This window comes from Camelus ferus, chromosome 5 (genome assembly GCF_009834535.1).
Source record: "Camelus ferus isolate YT-003-E chromosome 5, BCGSAC_Cfer_1.0, whole genome shotgun sequence".
Taxonomy (NCBI): domain Eukaryota; kingdom Metazoa; phylum Chordata; class Mammalia; order Artiodactyla; family Camelidae; genus Camelus; species Camelus ferus.
In genome coordinates, this window is record NC_045700.1 from 47454798 (window position 1) to 47473888 (window position 19091).

At 34.5% G+C, this 19091-nt stretch overlaps 2 protein-coding genes across 2 annotated transcripts in view; one reads left to right on the plus strand and one right to left on the minus strand.

Moving 5' to 3' along the window:
- The window catches only part of CIR1 (corepressor interacting with RBPJ, CIR1), a 28897-nt gene extending 26705 nt beyond the window's left edge, over positions 1-2192 (minus strand). Inside the window, exon 1 of the mRNA XM_006174765.3 lies at positions 2015-2192. Coding sequence (XP_006174827.2) covers positions 2015-2086 — 72 coding nt within the window. The 5' untranslated portion in view covers positions 2087-2192. The remainder of the gene's footprint in view (positions 1-2014) is intronic.
- SCRN3 (secernin 3) overlaps positions 2185-19091 on the plus strand; it is a 29669-nt gene continuing 12762 nt past the window's right edge. Inside the window, exons 1-5 of the mRNA XM_006174764.3 lie at positions 2185-2280; positions 4358-4527; positions 6397-6578; positions 7142-7341; positions 9435-9647. Coding sequence (XP_006174826.1) covers positions 4369-4527; positions 6397-6578; positions 7142-7341; positions 9435-9647 — 754 coding nt within the window. The 5' untranslated portion in view covers positions 2185-2280; positions 4358-4368. The remainder of the gene's footprint in view (positions 2281-4357; positions 4528-6396; positions 6579-7141; positions 7342-9434; positions 9648-19091) is intronic.

A 19091-nucleotide genomic window follows, 5' to 3' on the forward strand; every position in this document is an offset into this window, starting at 1 on the left:
GATACGGAAGAAGAATGGGGGACAAGACTGCCATTATTCAATTTTAGATGCCAAACAGGGGGAGTTATTAGGATTTTAGCAGTGCTGAGAAAGGAAGGTTCTATGGGGACCACAGTTTGAGATGTGGACAAGAAGGATTAATGTGGAGATAAAAGCAAAACTAGAAATGAAAGAGAACACTTGAGAGAGAGAATATACAAGAAATTTATTTCGGTATAAGATCCTGAAAGTTTCTTCCATTGACTTCGTAACTATAAGTTTAGAAAGGAATGTAATACTGATTCATATACAAGATGAATTTTGAAAACATCGTGCTAAGTAAAAGAAGCCAGTCACAAAAAAAAAAAAATCACACATTGCATGATTCCATTTATGTGAAATGCCCAGAATAGGCAAATCCACAGAAATAGAAAGCAGATTAGTGATTGACTAGGACTGGGAAGGGGTAGGATTAAGGATAATTAAGGAGTGGCTGCTAACAGATATGGGTTTTTTGGTGGGTGATGAAATGTTTTAAAACTGTTATGGTGATGACAAAATTTATAAATATGCTAAAAACTTTGGTATTGTATACCTTAAATGGGTGATTGTATGGTATGTGAATTACACCTCAATAAAACTACTAGTTTAAAAAAATTATTCTAGAGAATGGATCTGAGAGGGGTCAAAACTGGCAGCAGAAAAACCAGTCAGGAAATACATTGGTCTAGGTGAAAAATGATGAGAATCTAACCTAAGATACAGGCAGTAGTGACAAAGAGGAGAGATGGATTCAAGAGATATTCTGGAGCTAAGACCAATAGAATTTATTAGCTGACTAGATAAAGGGGTGATGGGAAAGGATGAATCTAGAATTTCTGGCTTGGGTGACTGGGTAAAGGATTGTGTTAGTACCTGTATTTCCCACCAATATGAGAATAGGAAGTAAAAAGAAGAGCAGATTTAGGATAAAAGATAAGTTACATTTCAAGTATGTTGAGTTTGAGCTACCTGAAGGATATCATGATGAAATTGTCTAGTGTATAGTTGTCTTCAGGTGCCTCCAGCTAGGGGGAAAGATCTGGCACTGTAGATTTGAGAGTCAGGAGTAAAGAAGGGGTAGTTAAAACTATGAAATTGGACTTGATTGCTTGGGAAAGCATATAAAGTAAGCAAGACACAGGCCAAGGATGAAACTCTCGTTACCACTTGTATTTTGGGAGCAGGCTAAGAATAAGGATGTGTGTAGGGGCAATTAACATTTTATAGAGCACTCCCTCTATGTGGTAGGGAGAGTGCTATATGGTACTTGTTTCAAAGCCTTTACCTATACCATCTTATTTAGTCTTCATAAAAATTTTGCAAGTCAAGGCAATTGATACTGATCATTCTTAACTTATGGATTAGGAGACCGAGAATCCTAATATTTTGCACTTAGTCTCAGGGCTAAAAGTGATGTAATGTAATAACAAAATCTAGGTCTAGTTTCAATGCTCAGAATCTTCTTACTTCACCATTCTGCGTTCCACTGCTATAATATTCAGCACAGTTTTTCTGTACTGCACCTAGTGGACCTGTTAGTGGTTCTTTAAAAAGCCAAAGTTCAATGCAGTCGTCAAAGTGACGCTACATTATCCGGTGGGATAAAAAAAGGAAGCAAGGGGTGACTTTATTTCCCTTTTAAGGTATATCTTAAATAGATAGGGAGTCTTCTTTGTACAGGATAGCAGAGCTCATTAGCCGTGATCTCCGGGATCCGAAAAGGCAAAACCAGAAACTCAGTCTTCACATCTTAAAGATTTACATTCTGGCTGACAGCCGACAGAGCAGAAAAGAGCCGCCTGCCCCCCGGCTGATGTAAAATGAACGTCAAGGGCCAGCTTTGTCAGTGAGCTTCTCGGCGAAGGGACAAGAATACCAGGGCTTTAGGCACGGAGAAGAGGCGACTGTCCCCGGGATCCCAGAGACACTACTACTCTCACTTTCAGGAGCCCCTGGGAGCCCAGGCGCCAAGGGACTGCTCCCCCGTACTCACTTTTTTGATGTTGGATTTGGAGGCAGGATGAAAGTCCTTCTTGCACATGAAATTGGCGAAGGATTTTCCCATTTCGGAGCCAGAGGTGGGGAAGGCAGCTGCTAGGACGGTAATCAACGTAAACAAACTCTGCCGCCTAACCGGAATCGCTCCTCCAGTGGCAGCGGGAACTTCCGGGGTCAAAGGGGACAACTTCCGGCAACTATTCCCTCAGCCTACCCCTCCTCGCCCTTTCGTTCTGTCACTTTGAGTAGCTCGGAGGCCAGGTGAGGGGCGTGCACGGGGAGGGGCGAACATCGTTGATAAGAACTAGGAACTCAGGAACTGCGGTGCTGCGGGACGAGGGGGTTCTTGGGAGGGGCTCCTGGGAAGGCCCCTCGGGAGGGGCTGCGGGAAGAGGGCCCAAGTCGCTGTGGTTTGAGCGCCGCCGGCTGGAGAGCTCAGTGCGGCGGTGCGGCGACTCTCTCGCGGAGGTGCTTGAAGTTCGAGCTCTTTACTCTGTGAACTCTGACTCGAGTTACATAAACTTTTCTGCACCAAATTTTCTTATCTGTGTTATTAAGGTAGTAATTCTTGCCCAGTCCTCATCGTTTGTGAGGATCAAACGATGTGATGTTTCTGAAAACGCTTGGTGAACTAAAGCATATAAAATAGAATGTCACCAACACAACAACGAGGAGTCTTGTTTTGCTACCAGCTGTACGGTGCCTGGTGCAGAAAGATGTTCATAAACATTTGTTAAATAATAAATACGTCCTAAGAGTTAATAAGGGCTCTCAAGGCTTCCCTAAATGGGCTAGGTGTCTTCTAACTAGACAGTGTTTCCTTAGCTTTCCTCACGACCCTGGTTAGCTCAGATCACCTAATGCAGCTTGATGGCCCTTGCGACTCCAGGGTTTTGAGTGGACGTGTCTGCTACTGCTGTAGAGGATCCACCAACTAAGTGCTCTCGTGGGAGGCAGTGGGGTATGACGTGGGGGTATAGCTTAGTGGTAGAGTGCATGCTTAGCATGCATGAGGTCCTGGGTTCAATCCTCAGTACCTCCATTAAAAAAACAAAAAGCCTTTTGTAAGAAACTTACACTTCTGATAAATAATAACAGTAACAGCTTTCATTTAAGTGTCTAATATGTTCTATGCACTGTGCAAAACGCTTTATTCATTGTCTTATAAATTCTCATAACAACCCCCTGAGAGATTTACCCATGAGGCAGAAGGTTTAGAGATTAAATAATCTGCCAGTTAGGCAGTGGTGGAACTAACTGTAACACAAATAGAAGACGATCTAGGAGATAAAGGTGGAAATTCACACAGAGAAGAACAGAAGCAATGGTGACCTCTCCTCTGTCATTGAGGAAAAGAGAAAAACCATTAGGAGTTTCAGACTGAAGTTGTTTCTTTCTTACTTGAGTCACTTTGTTCTCTTATGAATGAAACATTTATTAGATTTAAGTCAAATTGCTAGTATCTGTTTGTGTAAAACCATTCTAAGGTTTGAGTATTATAAAACAATGGAAAGAAAGAAACTCTAAAACAATGTGTCATTCTGGAAGCAAACATGTTCTACTAAAATTGAGGATTTAGATTTTTTGAAATTACAAATGAAGACATGATCTTGCTATTAAATTATACAATCAGAATGTACAAGTTATGAATGTGAAAATCTTCCTGGAAATAGCAACAATTTGAAATTTTATTGACATGTTTTTGTGTTTGTCTGATTCAGTGAGTCTTTTTCAAAATTTAAGTCTTATCACTATTGTAATCTGTGTGTACTCTTCTCTAGTTCAAAAGAGACCCTTTCTTCCTTCCTTTGAGGAAATCCTGGGTACATAATACTGGGACTTTTCCATAAGATAAGTTCCAGTGATGAGAATACAAAGAGTAATAAGACATACTCTCAAAAAAAAAAAAAAAAAAAAAGACATACTCTCAGACCTCAAGGATCTCACTGTCCTACAGTAAAAAGAGTCATATGTATACACAAATATGGTCTTTGTAATAGTAGAGCTAGGTACACGGGTTCCCAGATATGGAAAATAGTGAAAGGAGATTAAGGGAGGACTTCAGGATAGAAAGAGTTTAGAGGGTAAATTTAACCTATAAACTAGAAGAAGGTACCTGTCATTCTTATTTTCTTGTTGATTCTTGTAGTACTAGATTCATTCCCTACTCATTTTCTTACAGATTTTTAAAGTACTGTATATTAAATTTAAAACTTTAATGAACACCTTTTGTTAGATATGGCAGTAACATCCCCTGGTCATCAAGTAAAACTCTCTGTTTTATATATACTGAAAATATTTTTCTCTTTTTATTTTGAATCTTCCATGTGATTTTTAGTTTTAAAAAAAATGGAACCCTGTTCTTGTGACACTTTTGTGGCATTACCTCCAGCAACAGTTGATAATAGGATTATTTTTGGAAAAAATTCAGATAGACCCTGTGATGAAGTACAGGAGATAGTTTTTTTTCCTGCTGCAGTTCATGACAACCTGAAAGAACTTCTTAAGGTAGGTGAAATACATGTTTTATTAGCAATATTTTTCTTTAAAAATATGAAAAACAGGGTTAGTTTGTTTTTTAAAAAAATCATTAGCTGGCTATTTGTAGAAGTTGAAAATTCAGGAATTTAAATTTGAAAAAGAATTTGAATCAGAACTAGATTTCTGGTCTTTTATTTCAGTGATTTGGAGGAAACTGAAATAACATAACAGGAACTGTTAATTCTTTTTTTATGCTCAAAATATGTATTTCTTTATTTCTGCCTATAATTGTTAATTCTTTGATCAAATATTTGAATACTTACCATATGCAAACATGTTGAATAGAACAAAGGGATTTAAAGCCTACTGTCAAGATTGGTTCTGTCTTCTAGGAGCTTAGAGTCTAGCTGAGGAATAGGATGTATATGTAACTAGCACCGTTATAAAGAAGGCTAGTTTAAATGCTGAATTTAACTAAGAGCAGCAAGCTGTGACAGCAGTGGAGAATTCAGACTAGGAATCAAGGGAGGCTTCACCAGGAGTTGAGGTTTCAGCTAGAGTTTGATGGGCAAAAAGGATTCTGATTGTTGGGGAACAGGAAAACTCATCCCAGACTCTGGAAATAACAGTTTTATCATCAAAGAAGGTTATTTGGATCCAGTGATAACACTGTAGATGCTACATACTTTATGCAGTCATTTGATAGTGTACACGTTAATTAAAGGATCCTTTAAAAATTTTATAAAAAATTCCTTTTAGCATGGAACTTTAAGTAAAATTTTCACATCATGCTTTTATTGCTATGTATTTTTTAGACTTCATTTTATTGATATTCTAATACCAAAATATATAGGTGTTTTATGCATACAGTTGTTTCTCCATATGTGCAAGGGATTGGTTCCAGAACCACCTCAGATACCAAAATCCAGTTATACTCAAGTCCCTTATATAAAATGGTATATAAATGCATATAACCTACGCACAATCCTCCTGTATATTTTAAATTATCTCTAGATTACTTATAACACAATATGGATGGTATGTAAATAGTTGTTAATACTATGTGAATAGTTGCCAGCAAGTGGCAAATTCAGGGTTTGCTTTTGGGAATTTTCTGGAATTTTTTTTCCCAAATATTTTCAATCTATGTTTGGTTGAATCTGTGGATATGGAACCCGTGGCATGGAAGGCTGACTGTACTAGGCCATTTTTCCTTTTGCTGAGGCTATTTATTCATCTTGGATCCATTTCTACCTTGTCTCTTCGTGTTTAAGTCTCATCTATCCTATAACCAGCAGTCCTCATTCTTTTCACTGCTGTGAACATACCCGATGGGTGACTTCCACATGTGACATGGGCTTCTATGGCAATCACATGTATTTAAGGGCTACCATATATGGAACTTATATCACTAAATGGAAGAAACATTGCACATTGAGTTTGAGATCTGCTTCCTTATGCTTCAACTCATATACATCTTCCTCTACAAAATATTTCAAGATTTTACAACTAGAAACTATCCCTTCTCCTGAGCTTCTGCTAGCACCTCATCTTCACTTTTCTTCATGCCCCTTATACTTTATATTTCATTATATTTTAGTTAATGTACAAGTCTTCATTTCTTGAAAGTAAGATCTGTATCTGATTCATCTTTGTAAGTAACATCTCTTTGTAGAGTGCTTTATTGTAGGAGATGCTTAGCAAATACCTGAATGAATAAATGTTCTAGGGTCAGTTCTGAAGGTTTTAAGGGTAATATCTTTATTATTGAAAATTTCAATTTATAATTATTTATCTCTGTCATAATGGTCATGTCTTCTGATTGATTTTATTATTCTAGATTATGATAACTTTTCTTTTTTGGTTTTATGCTTGTTGCTATGACTTTCTTTACAGTGTACTTACATAGAAATTGATCAAGTTCCTGAAACATACGCTATTGTCCTTAGTCGCCCAGCTTGGTTATGGGGGGCAGAAATGGGAGCCAATGAGCATGGAGTATGCATTGGGAATGAAGCCGTATGGGGAAGAGAAGAAGTCTGTGATGAAGAGGCACTACTAGGCATGGACCTTGTCAGGTTATTTTTTTTGTTATATTTTTGCACTATAGAACTTGTCTAAATTTTAAATTTTGGTGTAAGTCTTAACATCTTTTATCTTCCATTTTTTCATTTTTTGGACTTTGATACTTTACAGTTTGTGTTAAAAAATGCTTCAGAATATAGATAGGCAATTTCAAGACTCTCAATTAATATGATTAATTGGGAGACGGGAATGAGTTGAAAATTATGATTCACTGGAAGTTCCTAACAGACTTTATCAGACTGTAGCTAATTCTCATAGTCACCTTATTAGGTATTATTATTATCCTAATTTTACAGATGAGCTACCTGAGGTTCAGAGATAAAGCAACTTGCCAATAAGTTACCAAGTTGGAATTTGAACATTGATCTTTTTGACTCCAAAAACTTTGTTTTCATGATTCTAAGCTGACTTCAGAAGGAATAGTTTAGAATTGGATTTCAGTGTATCTGTTAACTTGAAAGAATTTTTACAATATAAACATAAAATCTCATGTATGAAATTATTTAAGAAAATAGAAATTTATTTTAATCTGAGAACTTTAATGTTTTCATTTTAGACTTGGCCTTGAAAGAGCTGATACAGCGGAAAAAGCCCTCAATGTCATTGTTGATTTATTAGAAAAATATGGCCAGGGTGGAAACTGTGCAGAGGGTAGGATGGTATTTAGCTATCACAACAGTTTCCTGATAGCTGATAGGAATGAAGCCTGGATTCTGGAGACAGCAGGGAAGCACTGGGCAGCAGAAAAAGTACAAGGTATGGACAACTTTTCATGATTTAATTTGTTTTATAATTAATAAATACCCCTTAATTGCAGACATTTCCTTTCATTATTTTTCAGAATCTATAATGCAGTGTAATGAAGGGTTGTACTGGAGGGGAAATGAAACAATTTGAAAGAACATCCAGTGAAAGAGCATTATAAAGAGCTTTCTTGAAAAAGAGGAAAAGATGGTGTTATCTCTTTTTCATATATATGATATTAATTTCATATAACCTGTATACATTTTCTGTGCAGTAGCTAATGGCTGTTTTATAGTACTTTTTTACTTTTTAATAAAGTGAAACCCTTTCTTTATCATTTTTTCCTCTTTTAACTTTGGGATGAACTCCAGAATTTTATCACGTGTGGGTATAGAGGTGAGGAAAGGGGAATGTTGTTGGGGACTGGTGACTGTAGGTTAGTGATTAGAAAAAATATGTTGATACAGTATGTTGATACAGTAATAAAGTGTAAAAATTTGATGTCATTGAGTAAATAATACAATTGATTGTTTTAGAATGCTTTGCCTTTTTTTCTTGATTTCTTTGTGATCATATATTTCTCTAATTTTTAAAATGAGCAGATCCAGAGATGTGAAGTGATTTACTGAAGGCAGTGAATGAAAGATTTAGAATTTAAATCTTTTTATCTTGATTCTCAGTTCAGTATTCTTTCACTAGAGTACAGCCTTGTGCTCAAGCATGATCACATACTTCTTGTGGACCTACCTGCTGGATCTCATAGTTTTACAGGGACGATAAGATGCGCCTGTGAAAATGCTAAATGGTGTATGAATGATACATACATTTTAAATCTGTTTTAAAACATTATCAATTTTCATTTATCATTATGATCTGTAAAGAACAAGCTTTTATTATTACTTCTATTTTGTATTTTAGTTGAAAATTTTGTTATAACTTAGCATCATGATATTTTTAGAAGCCTTATATTTCTGTTCTAAACTTGGCTTATGACTATTTTTTCTAAAGTAGCCATATAAAAGACTAACATCCAGAATATGTAAAGAACTCTCAAAGCCCAACGGTAAAAAGACAATCCAACTAGAAAAAAGGGCAAAAGACATGAAGAGACATTTCACCAAAAGGGATATAAAGATGTCAAAACAGTACATGAAATGATGTTCAGTATCATTAGTCACTAGGGAAATGCAGACTAAAACCACAATGAGATATCACCACACCTCTATCTGAATGGTTAAAAATTTTAAAATAACACTACTGAGTGCTAGTGAGAATGTGGAGAATGGATCACTGATACATTGCTAGTAAGAATCTATAGCCACTCTGGAAAATAGTTTGGGAGCTTAAAAAAAAAAAAACTAATATGCAACTACTATTGCATATTGCAATCTTATGCCTTTATCCCAGAGAAATAAAATTTTAATTTACACAAAAGAACTGTACATGAATATTTATAGCAGCTTTTTCCACGATAACCAAAAACTGGAAACAATCTAGATGTCCTTTAACTTGTGAACGTTTAAACTGTGGTACATCCATACGAGGGAGTACTACTCAGCAATAAAAAGGAATGAAAAACTGTTGATACATACAGTAACCTAGATTAATCTTTGGAGAATCAAACTGAGTAAAAAAAAGCCAACAGGTTATATATTGTATGATTTATATAATATTCTTGGAATGACAATTATAGAAGTGGATAACAGATAGTTGCCTGGGGTTAATGAGGGAGTAGGCATGGGAGATGAGTGTGGCTGTGAAAGGGCAACATGCGTGATCTTTGTGATATTCTGTATCTTGACTATATGGATACCAGAATTTTGGTTGTGGTATTATACAAGACATTACCATTGGGAGAGATGGTATAAAGGTATATCAGATCTCTCTATTACTTCTTACAGCTGCATGTGAATCTATAGTTACCTCAAAGTAAAAAGCTTAATTTAAAAAAAGTAATTCAGTTATCTTTTTGGGTTTGTAGTAGATGCATGTGGTACAACATTTAGAAGTCTATATTTACGTTGAAATACTGATTAAGGATCATAATGTATAGATAGGTACATTAAATATGAATTTTATTTTCCTTTCTCTTCTTTTTTGAATAGAGGGAGTTCGTAATATTTCTAATCAGCTTTCTATAACGACCAAGATTGATCGGGAACACCCAAACATGAGAAACTATGCTAAGCAGAAAGGTTGGTGGGATGGTAAAAAGGAGTTTGATTTTACTGCAGCATATTCTTACCTTGACACAGCCAAGATGATGATTTCACCAGGCAGGTACTGTGAAGGCTACAAGCTTCTGAATAAACACAAAGGTAATTTTATCATTGAAATAATACAGAATGAAAGATTGTATTTTGTGTAGATATAATGTGGGTATGATAAAATCTCACTTTTTGAGGAATTACTTTAAGTAAAGATACAGTTTTATTAAAACTGAAAACATTGTGATATTGTAAGCTGTTTTTTGAGATGAGTAAAGTGCTGTATAATTGTGAGAGAGTAATGATTCTTTTTGATGGACAGGTTCAGATTTATAATCCTCAGACCCTTTCTTTAGTTCTTACTAGTATTCTTAAAACCAAATTGGGATTACTTTTCCTCTCAGAAGGAACATGGAGACAATCATCTTTTGACTATTGCTGCTGCTTCTTTCATTTATCTTTTGATAGTACCCTTGTTGGTTATTTTCTAACCAAAGAAGTTGTATCTGGAACTGATCAAAAAGACAAACTGAGCAGATGTAAGAATTCCCCCTTTCCACTCCTAAACTCTAGAAATGTTGAATAAAGTATTTAAACATTAAGGACATGTATAGCTAGGTTCAAACACAAGAAGAGAAAATCACTATGTACCAAAAATAGAGAACCCATAGTGTCAGCAAGATTAGAGATGTCTCTTCCTCATGCAGTCCTCCTCTTCTTTGTGTCAAAGAGAGGACTGTGGACCAGATATACGCCTTAGAGGCTAGTTTTAACATCCGTGAGGATGTAGGTGCCTAGGTGAAAGACCTATTTGGGGATCAGGAACTGGACCACTTACCAGATTACTATTCTGCTCCTTGCTCAGAATCCTATCCTGGATTTGAGCTATCTGCTGTCCCAGGTATTGGTCAGTATACTCTCTTGTGAGAGACTGAACTCTGAACTACATATATTTTGTAGGCTCAGCTGGGGCTACCTGTGCTGTGCTGAGAAACAAACTGGTTGGGAACAAGTAAGCCATATGGAATCCCAACATATCTGTGTCTCTATACCCACTATGTGAATATTTAGTATGACAGATACTCAGATTTTACTCTAATCTCCCATCTAGATGAGAAATCTGCTATAATGAATCTGCATGTAACTGCCACAGAAAATGTTTAAGTTACATTGACATTCAGATGAAAGGATGTAGTTTCTACATTTGCTTCGGACAGTTTCTATTGCTGTGTCCTCAAATTCACTGATCATTTTGTCTGTAGTATCTAATATGCTGTTAATCTCATCTAGTGATATTTTCATTTCAGATGTTATGTTTTTCATCTCTATATGTTCCACTTGGTTCTTATTCTAAATAATCTCATGGATTGTTTAGAAGTGTGTTATTAATTTCCAAATATCTGGGAGTTTCCTAGATATCTTATTATTTTTGATTTCTAATTCAAAATCATTAAACTCAGATTACATACTCTTTAGGATTTCAGTCCTTTTAAATTTGCTGAGACTTATTTTATGGTTTAGCATATAGTCTATTTTGATGTACAAAATATACATCTTGGAATTGCCAGGTGTAGTATTTTTATAAATATCAATTAGATCAATTAGGTCAAGATGGTTATTGTGATCATCTGTGTCTTTAGTAATTTTTTTTTCTTGTTGTATGTATTACTTTGAGAAGAGTGCAAAAATCTCCAATTATGTTTATGGAATTGTGTGTTTCTTCCTTTAATTCTCTCAGTTTTTGCTTAATATATTTTAAAGCTCTGTTATTATGTATATACACATTTATAATTGTTTTATCTTTCTGGTGAATTGGCCCTTTTACCTTCATGAAATGTTATTTCTCACTGTTAATACTCTATCTTGAAGTCAATTTTAGCCTAGTCTTCCTCTGCTTTTGTTTACATGACATCTGCTTTCAAACTATCTGTATCTTTATATTTAAACCACATTTCTTGCAAAAAACAATACAGTTTTATCTTTTAAAAATCCATTCTGATAAGTTTTGCCTTTTAATTAGAATCTATAGTTCATTAGCATTTCATGTAGAGTGGTTCTGGTTCCAGATAAGTGGTATAAATACACTCCACCCTATCTCTCTTTCTGACTGTAACCAAATACCTGGGGGCAGCTTTCTGAGGATTCTTAAATGTAAAAAGGAGCAGGCAATATGAGAAAGAAACTAGAACTCACCAAGTATGAATTGATCCAGCAGTGAGTTTTATGGCTTTTTCCTTCCATTATCACCTTGCCTGGTTTCAAATAGTACGAATCCTGAAATTATGACAGTGTAGAGAGAAAGTAAACCCAAAGTCTCATAACATAATGTTATAATCCAAATGATACAATACAAGATTACCCAATATGTGAAAACCAGGAAAATCTCATCAACTTGGAAGGGAAGAGACAATCAACAGATACCAACCACAAGATGATATAGATGTTGGGATTATCAGATGAAGACTTACAGCTGCTACTTTAAGTGTGACTATTCCTGATATGAATGGAAGGGTAAAACATCTTGACAGAAATAGAAGCTATAAAAAAGAACTAAGTGGAAATTTTACAATTGAAAAACACAGTAACTGGAGTAAAGAATTCATTTGATGGGCTCAGTAGCAGAATGGCTATGACAGAGGAAAGAGAGACCTTAAAAATAAATCTGCAGAAATTATCCAGTGTGAACAACAGAGAGAAAAAAGATTGAAACAAACAGAACAGAGCCTTAGGGATTGTGGGATAATACCCAGACATCTAGTATTTGTATCATCAGAGTCTCAGAAGGAGAGAAGTGTATGATGTGGAAAAGTTTTGTAATAAATAATGGCTGAAAACTTCTCAATATGGCAAAAGCCTTAAGTTTAGAGAGTCAGGGTAGTGAGCAAACCTCAAACATTATAGACTCAAAGAAATTTATGACTAAGTGCACAAACTGCTGAAAACCAAAGACAAAAATAAAAAATCTTAAAAGCGGCTAAAGAAAAACACATTATATATAGGTAAAAAATGATTTCTGTGAGTTTTTCATTATAAACTATAGATGTGTAAAGGCAGTGAAACAACATTTTTAAAGCTCTGAAAGAAAAAATCTGTCAAGCCAGAATTCTATATTCAGCTAAAATATTCTTCAGAAATGAAGGGGAGATAAAAACATCCTGACATCTAGGAAAACTAAGAGACTTTGTTGCCAGTAGCCCTGCTCTAAATGAAGTGCTAAAGGGAGTTTTTTCGATAAAAGAGAAGTAATACTACAGGGAAACAAGGAAATTCAGCAGTGAAGGAGGAGCCACAGAAATGGTAAATGTAATACTGCGTTTCCCTTCTTAAGACCTTAAAATATGTCTGACAGTTATAAGCCAAAATTACATCCCTAGAATGCAGTGATAATCACACTATCAAGAGGGGAATGCATATGGTGGTAAGATTTCTGCATTGTACTTGAAGTTGTAAAATACTGGTTCTTGTAAATAGAAAATATAGTTATATATATTGTAACCCTAGAGCAACTATTTAAAAAGCTACACAATAAGAAATAGAAAAAAACCCAACACACAAATTAAAATGGAATACTAAGAAAATATTCAAAAAGAAGGCAGGAAAAGGGGAAATTTTGTTCCAAGTTTATAATTATCTGAGGGAGGGCTGGTCTGATAGGAGCTTACTCAGCCTAAATGAAAGCAGAACTCCTTCCCATGTTATTTAATATTCTATGATGTTATTTTACTTATAAAAATAAATATATTCACATCATTCAAAGTTCAGAGATACAGAAGAGTTTACAGTGAAGTTGCTCCCTTTTACCCTATCCTTGGATATTCAGTTCTTTTTCCTAAGGGCAATTTCTTATATATTCTTTCAGGGATGATGTATGCCTAATGAAACACATATTCTTTGTTCTCTTTTGTTACAGAAACAGTAGCATGCCATACACAACTTGCTGCACATAACTTTTCTTTGGTTAGCAATATATAATGTAGATCATTCTATTTTAATATATACAGAAACTTTTCATTTTTTTTAGCAGATGCATAGTATTCTATTATTTTGATATCTTATTTATTTCCATATGGCTGTATCTTATGATTATATAGTAAAGATTGATTGTATGAATCATTACTTAGTTGACAAATTCCCTGTTATTTAGGCTATTTTTAGTTTTTCATTACAGAAGATTATACAACATGCGTATAGCTTACTTATTTTCACATCCATGATTATTTTCCTAGAATAACTTTCTAGAAGTAGAATGTGGGGTCAAAGCATGTGAATGTTTTAAGGCTTCTGAAACACGCTGCCAAAATGACCACTAGAAAAGTTGCATCAATTTAAATTTCTACCAGCAATATCTGAGTGCTGATTTTCTAAGATATTTACTAAAATGGGATATTATTTTTGTTCACCTTGAGAAATTTTGGAGGCAAAAATGGCATGTTGGTATTTTAAATTATATTTCTCTTACTAATGAGATTAGACATATTTTTATATTTATTGAAAATTTATGATTTTAAAATAAATTGCCTATTTATTAATGTATTTTTCCCATTTTTATACTTGGTTACTACTAACCCTTAAAAATAACTTGTACCTTTGTCTGTTTGCCTCCAAATAATTCCAGAAAAATAACTTTTATTTACAAGCTTATTGATTGGAAGATAACTTTTAAAAGGGTCATTTCACTAATAAAAATATGTGGCTGATATATCCTCCTTCACTTGAAGGATAAAATGGTCTTAAATCAATCAGAAATTAACTACTAAGAGATAGAGCAGTCAGTGATTGAAATTTGCTTCTCAGGTGTTCATTAAGCAAATTAATTATATTTATGACAGAAAATAGTTTGTGACAATGTTTTCAGAATGCCTTAACATCATTGTTTTCAAAGTATTTAATAGCTTACATTTTAATTTCCAGGAGAATGTCATATTATTTGAAAAGTTTTCTATAAAATTTCTTAATGTTAGTTTGTCATTTTTTAAGTAGGTTATTTAAATGACCTTTTTTCAGGTAGACAGATATGTAGAAAATGCTAAAATATGTTATTCTAAGGATTTTGATTTTAGATTTATTATGATTGTAAAAGTAGAGACAGAATACTGGTTGCAGCAACACCAACTCCCATTTATTTAAAAAGTAGATAAATGCAGACACTGTGCTAAGTGATTACATTATTTCCTTTAAGCAACATGTGAAGTATGCATTCATTTTATAAACGAGGAAACTGTGCTCTTCAATTATCACCTTATGAAACTGAAAAAAATAGACTCTTATTTGTCTTTGTATTTCTCTCAGCACCTAGTGCAGTGTCTTGCACTTGTATGTATGTGCTTAGTATGTTTTTGATCAAATTAACAAAGAATTGTTAGTTGAATTAAATTGTAATTTGCAGATAGTTTAACAAAGATCATTGTTGTATCTTTTTTTTTTTCTGGCAATAAACCTAAAGTCTCAGGACATCAAATTAGCAGGTGTTCTTAAAAAAATGAAGAATAGCAACACTTAATTAAGGTGGAGCGGAAAATGTCAAGAATCATAAAGTTTAGGGTGATTGGACAAAAGGAAGAAAAAGTAGGTAGAAATAATTATAAATTAATTAGCCACTGCATCATAATAATTAGTTCTATTATATTTAACTACAGAATAACTGAATTATAGATTTGAAATGCATATATGATTATAGTAATAGACGCATCTGACATGAAACTTATTTTTCCCCCAAGTATAAAGTACAGTGCATCCAGCTTTCTGTGCTTTCCCAAAGAATAATGTCTTTGCAGTACTTTTATAGAAAATTGTCTACTACTACATTATGTCTAATTTTTCCTATGATTTTTCTAGATGGAAGAGCCTATCTATCTTCTTTCCAACTATTCCTATTTGATAGCTATTAACTGTGTTGTATGTACACCCAAATTGTATCTATATTCACTCATGTATTTTAAATAACTAGTTTAAATTGCAGTGAAATTGTACCCTATGTTTTGCATTCATTTTACTGAACCCTACCACTGCAGCCTCAGTACTTATTCAATGCTTGCTAGTGGATTACTTACAGCTATCCTACTCAAGTGATCATGTAAATCCTTCTTTCATTTTGAGAATTGTAGGTTTTGAATATAGAAAACACTTTCATGATACCTCTGTTATCACAGTGTTATGGTTCTGACACTGTTTTCATTAAAATTTGCCATTTATAGGAATTTATATTTGAATTATTCTAAAATCTCACTAGGTGTGGAAGCTGTGTGTCTGATAGGTAGGAATGGATAGCTTTTGCTTTATTGTTTAGTTTTCATTTTAAGGGCTATTTGGGGGTATATCCTCTTTTTTCTTGCTGCATTTTCCCAAAAATAGCAGAAAGATATTTCTCCCATAACAAGTTATCTGTACACTATTTTTCTTGAATTTGAAGTTATGGCTATATTATGGAGAAACTGAAAATTTGCTATTAACACAAAACACTAGGTAGCATAAAACATAACATAAAACAAACTTACGTGATTAACTGAGGGTGGAACATTAGATTGTTTTATATGGAAATCAATTTTATTTTAATTTGAAATGTCACAAAATCACAGTTTGGGTGCAGGCTTGATGTATGGTTTTTTCTTTTAATTATTCCCATATATCATGGGAATTAGGGGGAAATTTTTGCTTTTCATTCTTTCTTTGTTAGTATTTTCATTTTTTTCCCTTTACTGTCATTGTAGTAGGGTTTGGGGAGAGAGAAAACAAATACCTGTGCTCAGCCAACTATTTTAAATGAAAGTTCTTTCTTTCTTTAAAAATAATTTTAATGAAATAATTAAACATTTCCATATAAAGTATCTGAAAATATATTATCTGATGGCAGGGAACTATATGTTTTGTGTTTTAAACTGTACTTGTTACATTATGGGTCTACCACATTCATTACCATTATTAAGAAATTGATACTATTTGAGGGTAAAAAGAGACTGATGTATTTAATAAATGGGAGGCATAAAAGTGGAGTGGTTAAAAGCACAAAGCTGGACATCTGCTTCTGGTTAACAAGGAGTAGCTAGTATTAGACTAACCTCCCACCAAGAATAAGAAGCTGGAAAAAAAAAGCTGGAAGAATAAAATTCACTGTTTGAAGACATGGGTGAACTCCCAAAACAGGACGTGAGAGGCCTAGATCCAGGAGATTGAGAAAAGACTGTCTACTCTCTGAGAAGAGCCTGACCTTCTATGTTGCAGTTTCTCCTTAAAGCAGTTGTTGTCTTCTAAGCAGCTTCTTTTAAAAAAAATTTTTTTAATTGAAGTATAATCAGTTTACAATGTTGTGTCAATTTCTGGTGTACAGCACAATGCTTCAGTCATACATGAATATACATATATTTGTTTTTAGGTTCTTTTTCACTGTAAGCTACTGCAAGATATCGAATATAGTTTCCTGTGCTATACAGTATAAACTTGTTTACCTATTTTGTATGTACGAGTCAATATCTACAAATTTCGAACTCCCAATTTATCCCTCCCCTCACCCTTCCCCCCGATAACCATAAATTTGTTTTCTATGTCTGTGAGTCTGTTTCTGTTTTGTAAATAAGATTGTTTGTCTTCTTTTTTTTTAGATTCCACATATGAGTGATATTGTATGGTATTTTTCTTTCTTTTTCTGGCTTAATTCACTTAGAACGACATTCCCCAGGGCCATCCATGTTGCTGCAAATGGCATTATTTTATCGTTTTTTATGGCTGAGTAGTATTCCATTGTATAAATATACCACAACTTCTTTATCCAGTCGTCTGTCAGTGAACATTTAGGTGGCTTCTGTGTCTTGGCTATTGTAAATAGTGCTGCTGTGAACATTGGGGTGCATGTATCTTTTTTGGATTAGATTTTCCTTTGGATATGTGCCAAAGAGTTGTATTGCTGGATCATATGGTAAGTCTACTTTTAGTCTTTTGAGGCATCTCCATACTGTTTTCCATACTGAAATCAAGAGAAAGCAGACAGTGGAAACTGACCCACTGGGTTTCTACAAATTAGCTACAAATTGGATACAGACTTAAAAATTAGTGTGTTTTATATGTTCAAGAAAATTAGATGAAAAGTTGGAGAACTTCACCAGAAAACTGAGATCGATAAAAGAGAACCAAATGGAAATAATAGAACTGTAAATTTATAAAAACTGAAATTATGAGTTTAATAGAGTAGTTTAACAACAGATTAGATATAGCAGAAGAAAAAAATAGATGAATTGGAAGATCACTAGAAAATTTCCTGATTGAAACAGAGATAAAAATTCGGAAAATATAGGCAAGAGTGTGACAGCCATATAGGACTCACTGAAAGGTTCTCACATATATGTGGTTGGAGTTCTAGCAGGAAAGAAGAGAGAGAATATGGAGAGGCAAAAGCAAGATTTGAAAAGATACTGGCCAAGAATTTTCCCAAACTAATAAAAGGCATCAAGCCACAGCTTCAAGAAGCTCTAAAAATCCCAAGAATAAATAAAAAGAAACCACACCTGAGCACGTCATAGTAAGATTGCTAAAGGGGGAAAATAAACAGAAAATGAAATCTTAAAAGCAGTCAGAGAGAAACTATGTTATCTTCAAAGGAGCAAATATAAGACTGACTTAACTTTTCAACAGAAGGGAAAGAATCTAGAAGACTGTAAAATGACACCTTCAGAGTGATGGAGAAAAATGATGACAACCAATTTAGAACTCCATACCCAGTGAAAATATCCTCCAAAAATGAAATTGAAATAAAATGAAGAAAATTCGTCACTAGCAATTGGCACTAAAAGAAATACTAAGGGTCATTATCCTTCAGGCAGAAAAAAATATTTCAGTTAGAAGCAAGGTAAACAGGAGTGAATGAAGAGAGCAACAGAAACAATAAATACGTGGGTAAAACTAAATGAATATTGTCTATTTAAAATACTAATAATTTTTTGACTGAAGACCTTAGCTGCAGTGCTCAAATTCTGTCATGCATTGATTTCATGCAGTACAAGGGCTGTGGTTCCCCCAGGCTGCTCCTGGCCGGTGACTGAAAATGGTAGGGAGACTAAGGCAGGCCCATTCCTGTGGTCACTGGACTCTTCTGATGCCTGACTTTGAGTCAAGGACTTCCTGAGGGCCTTGCACAGCTTTCTTTAAATGGCGTGGCAATCTGGGTCACTTCTACCCAACAGCTCTTCCCTCTTTACTGAACCCTGGTTCGGACTTCTGTCCCTGTCTGGCTTCCTCCCCGTTTTCTCTCACAGGCCTTTTCCCTCATAAAATCTTTGTACATTTAATCCCATGTTGTGGCATCTACTCCTCAGAAGACCCGCATGAACACAGTAGAATTAAATGTAGGAGAATAGCACAAAAGACAGGAGGCAGTAATTGGAGTTAAAGAATTATAAGGAGGTCCTTGCGTTAACTGATAAGTGGTGAAGAACTAATTTAAGTCAGCCTGTAATAAACTAATAAAATAATAAAAGAATGTATAAATAATAAGCCAACAGAGGAGAAATAGAATAATAAATGCTTGAAAAATTAAAAAGAGGGCAAGAAAGGAGAAAAGGCAGGAAA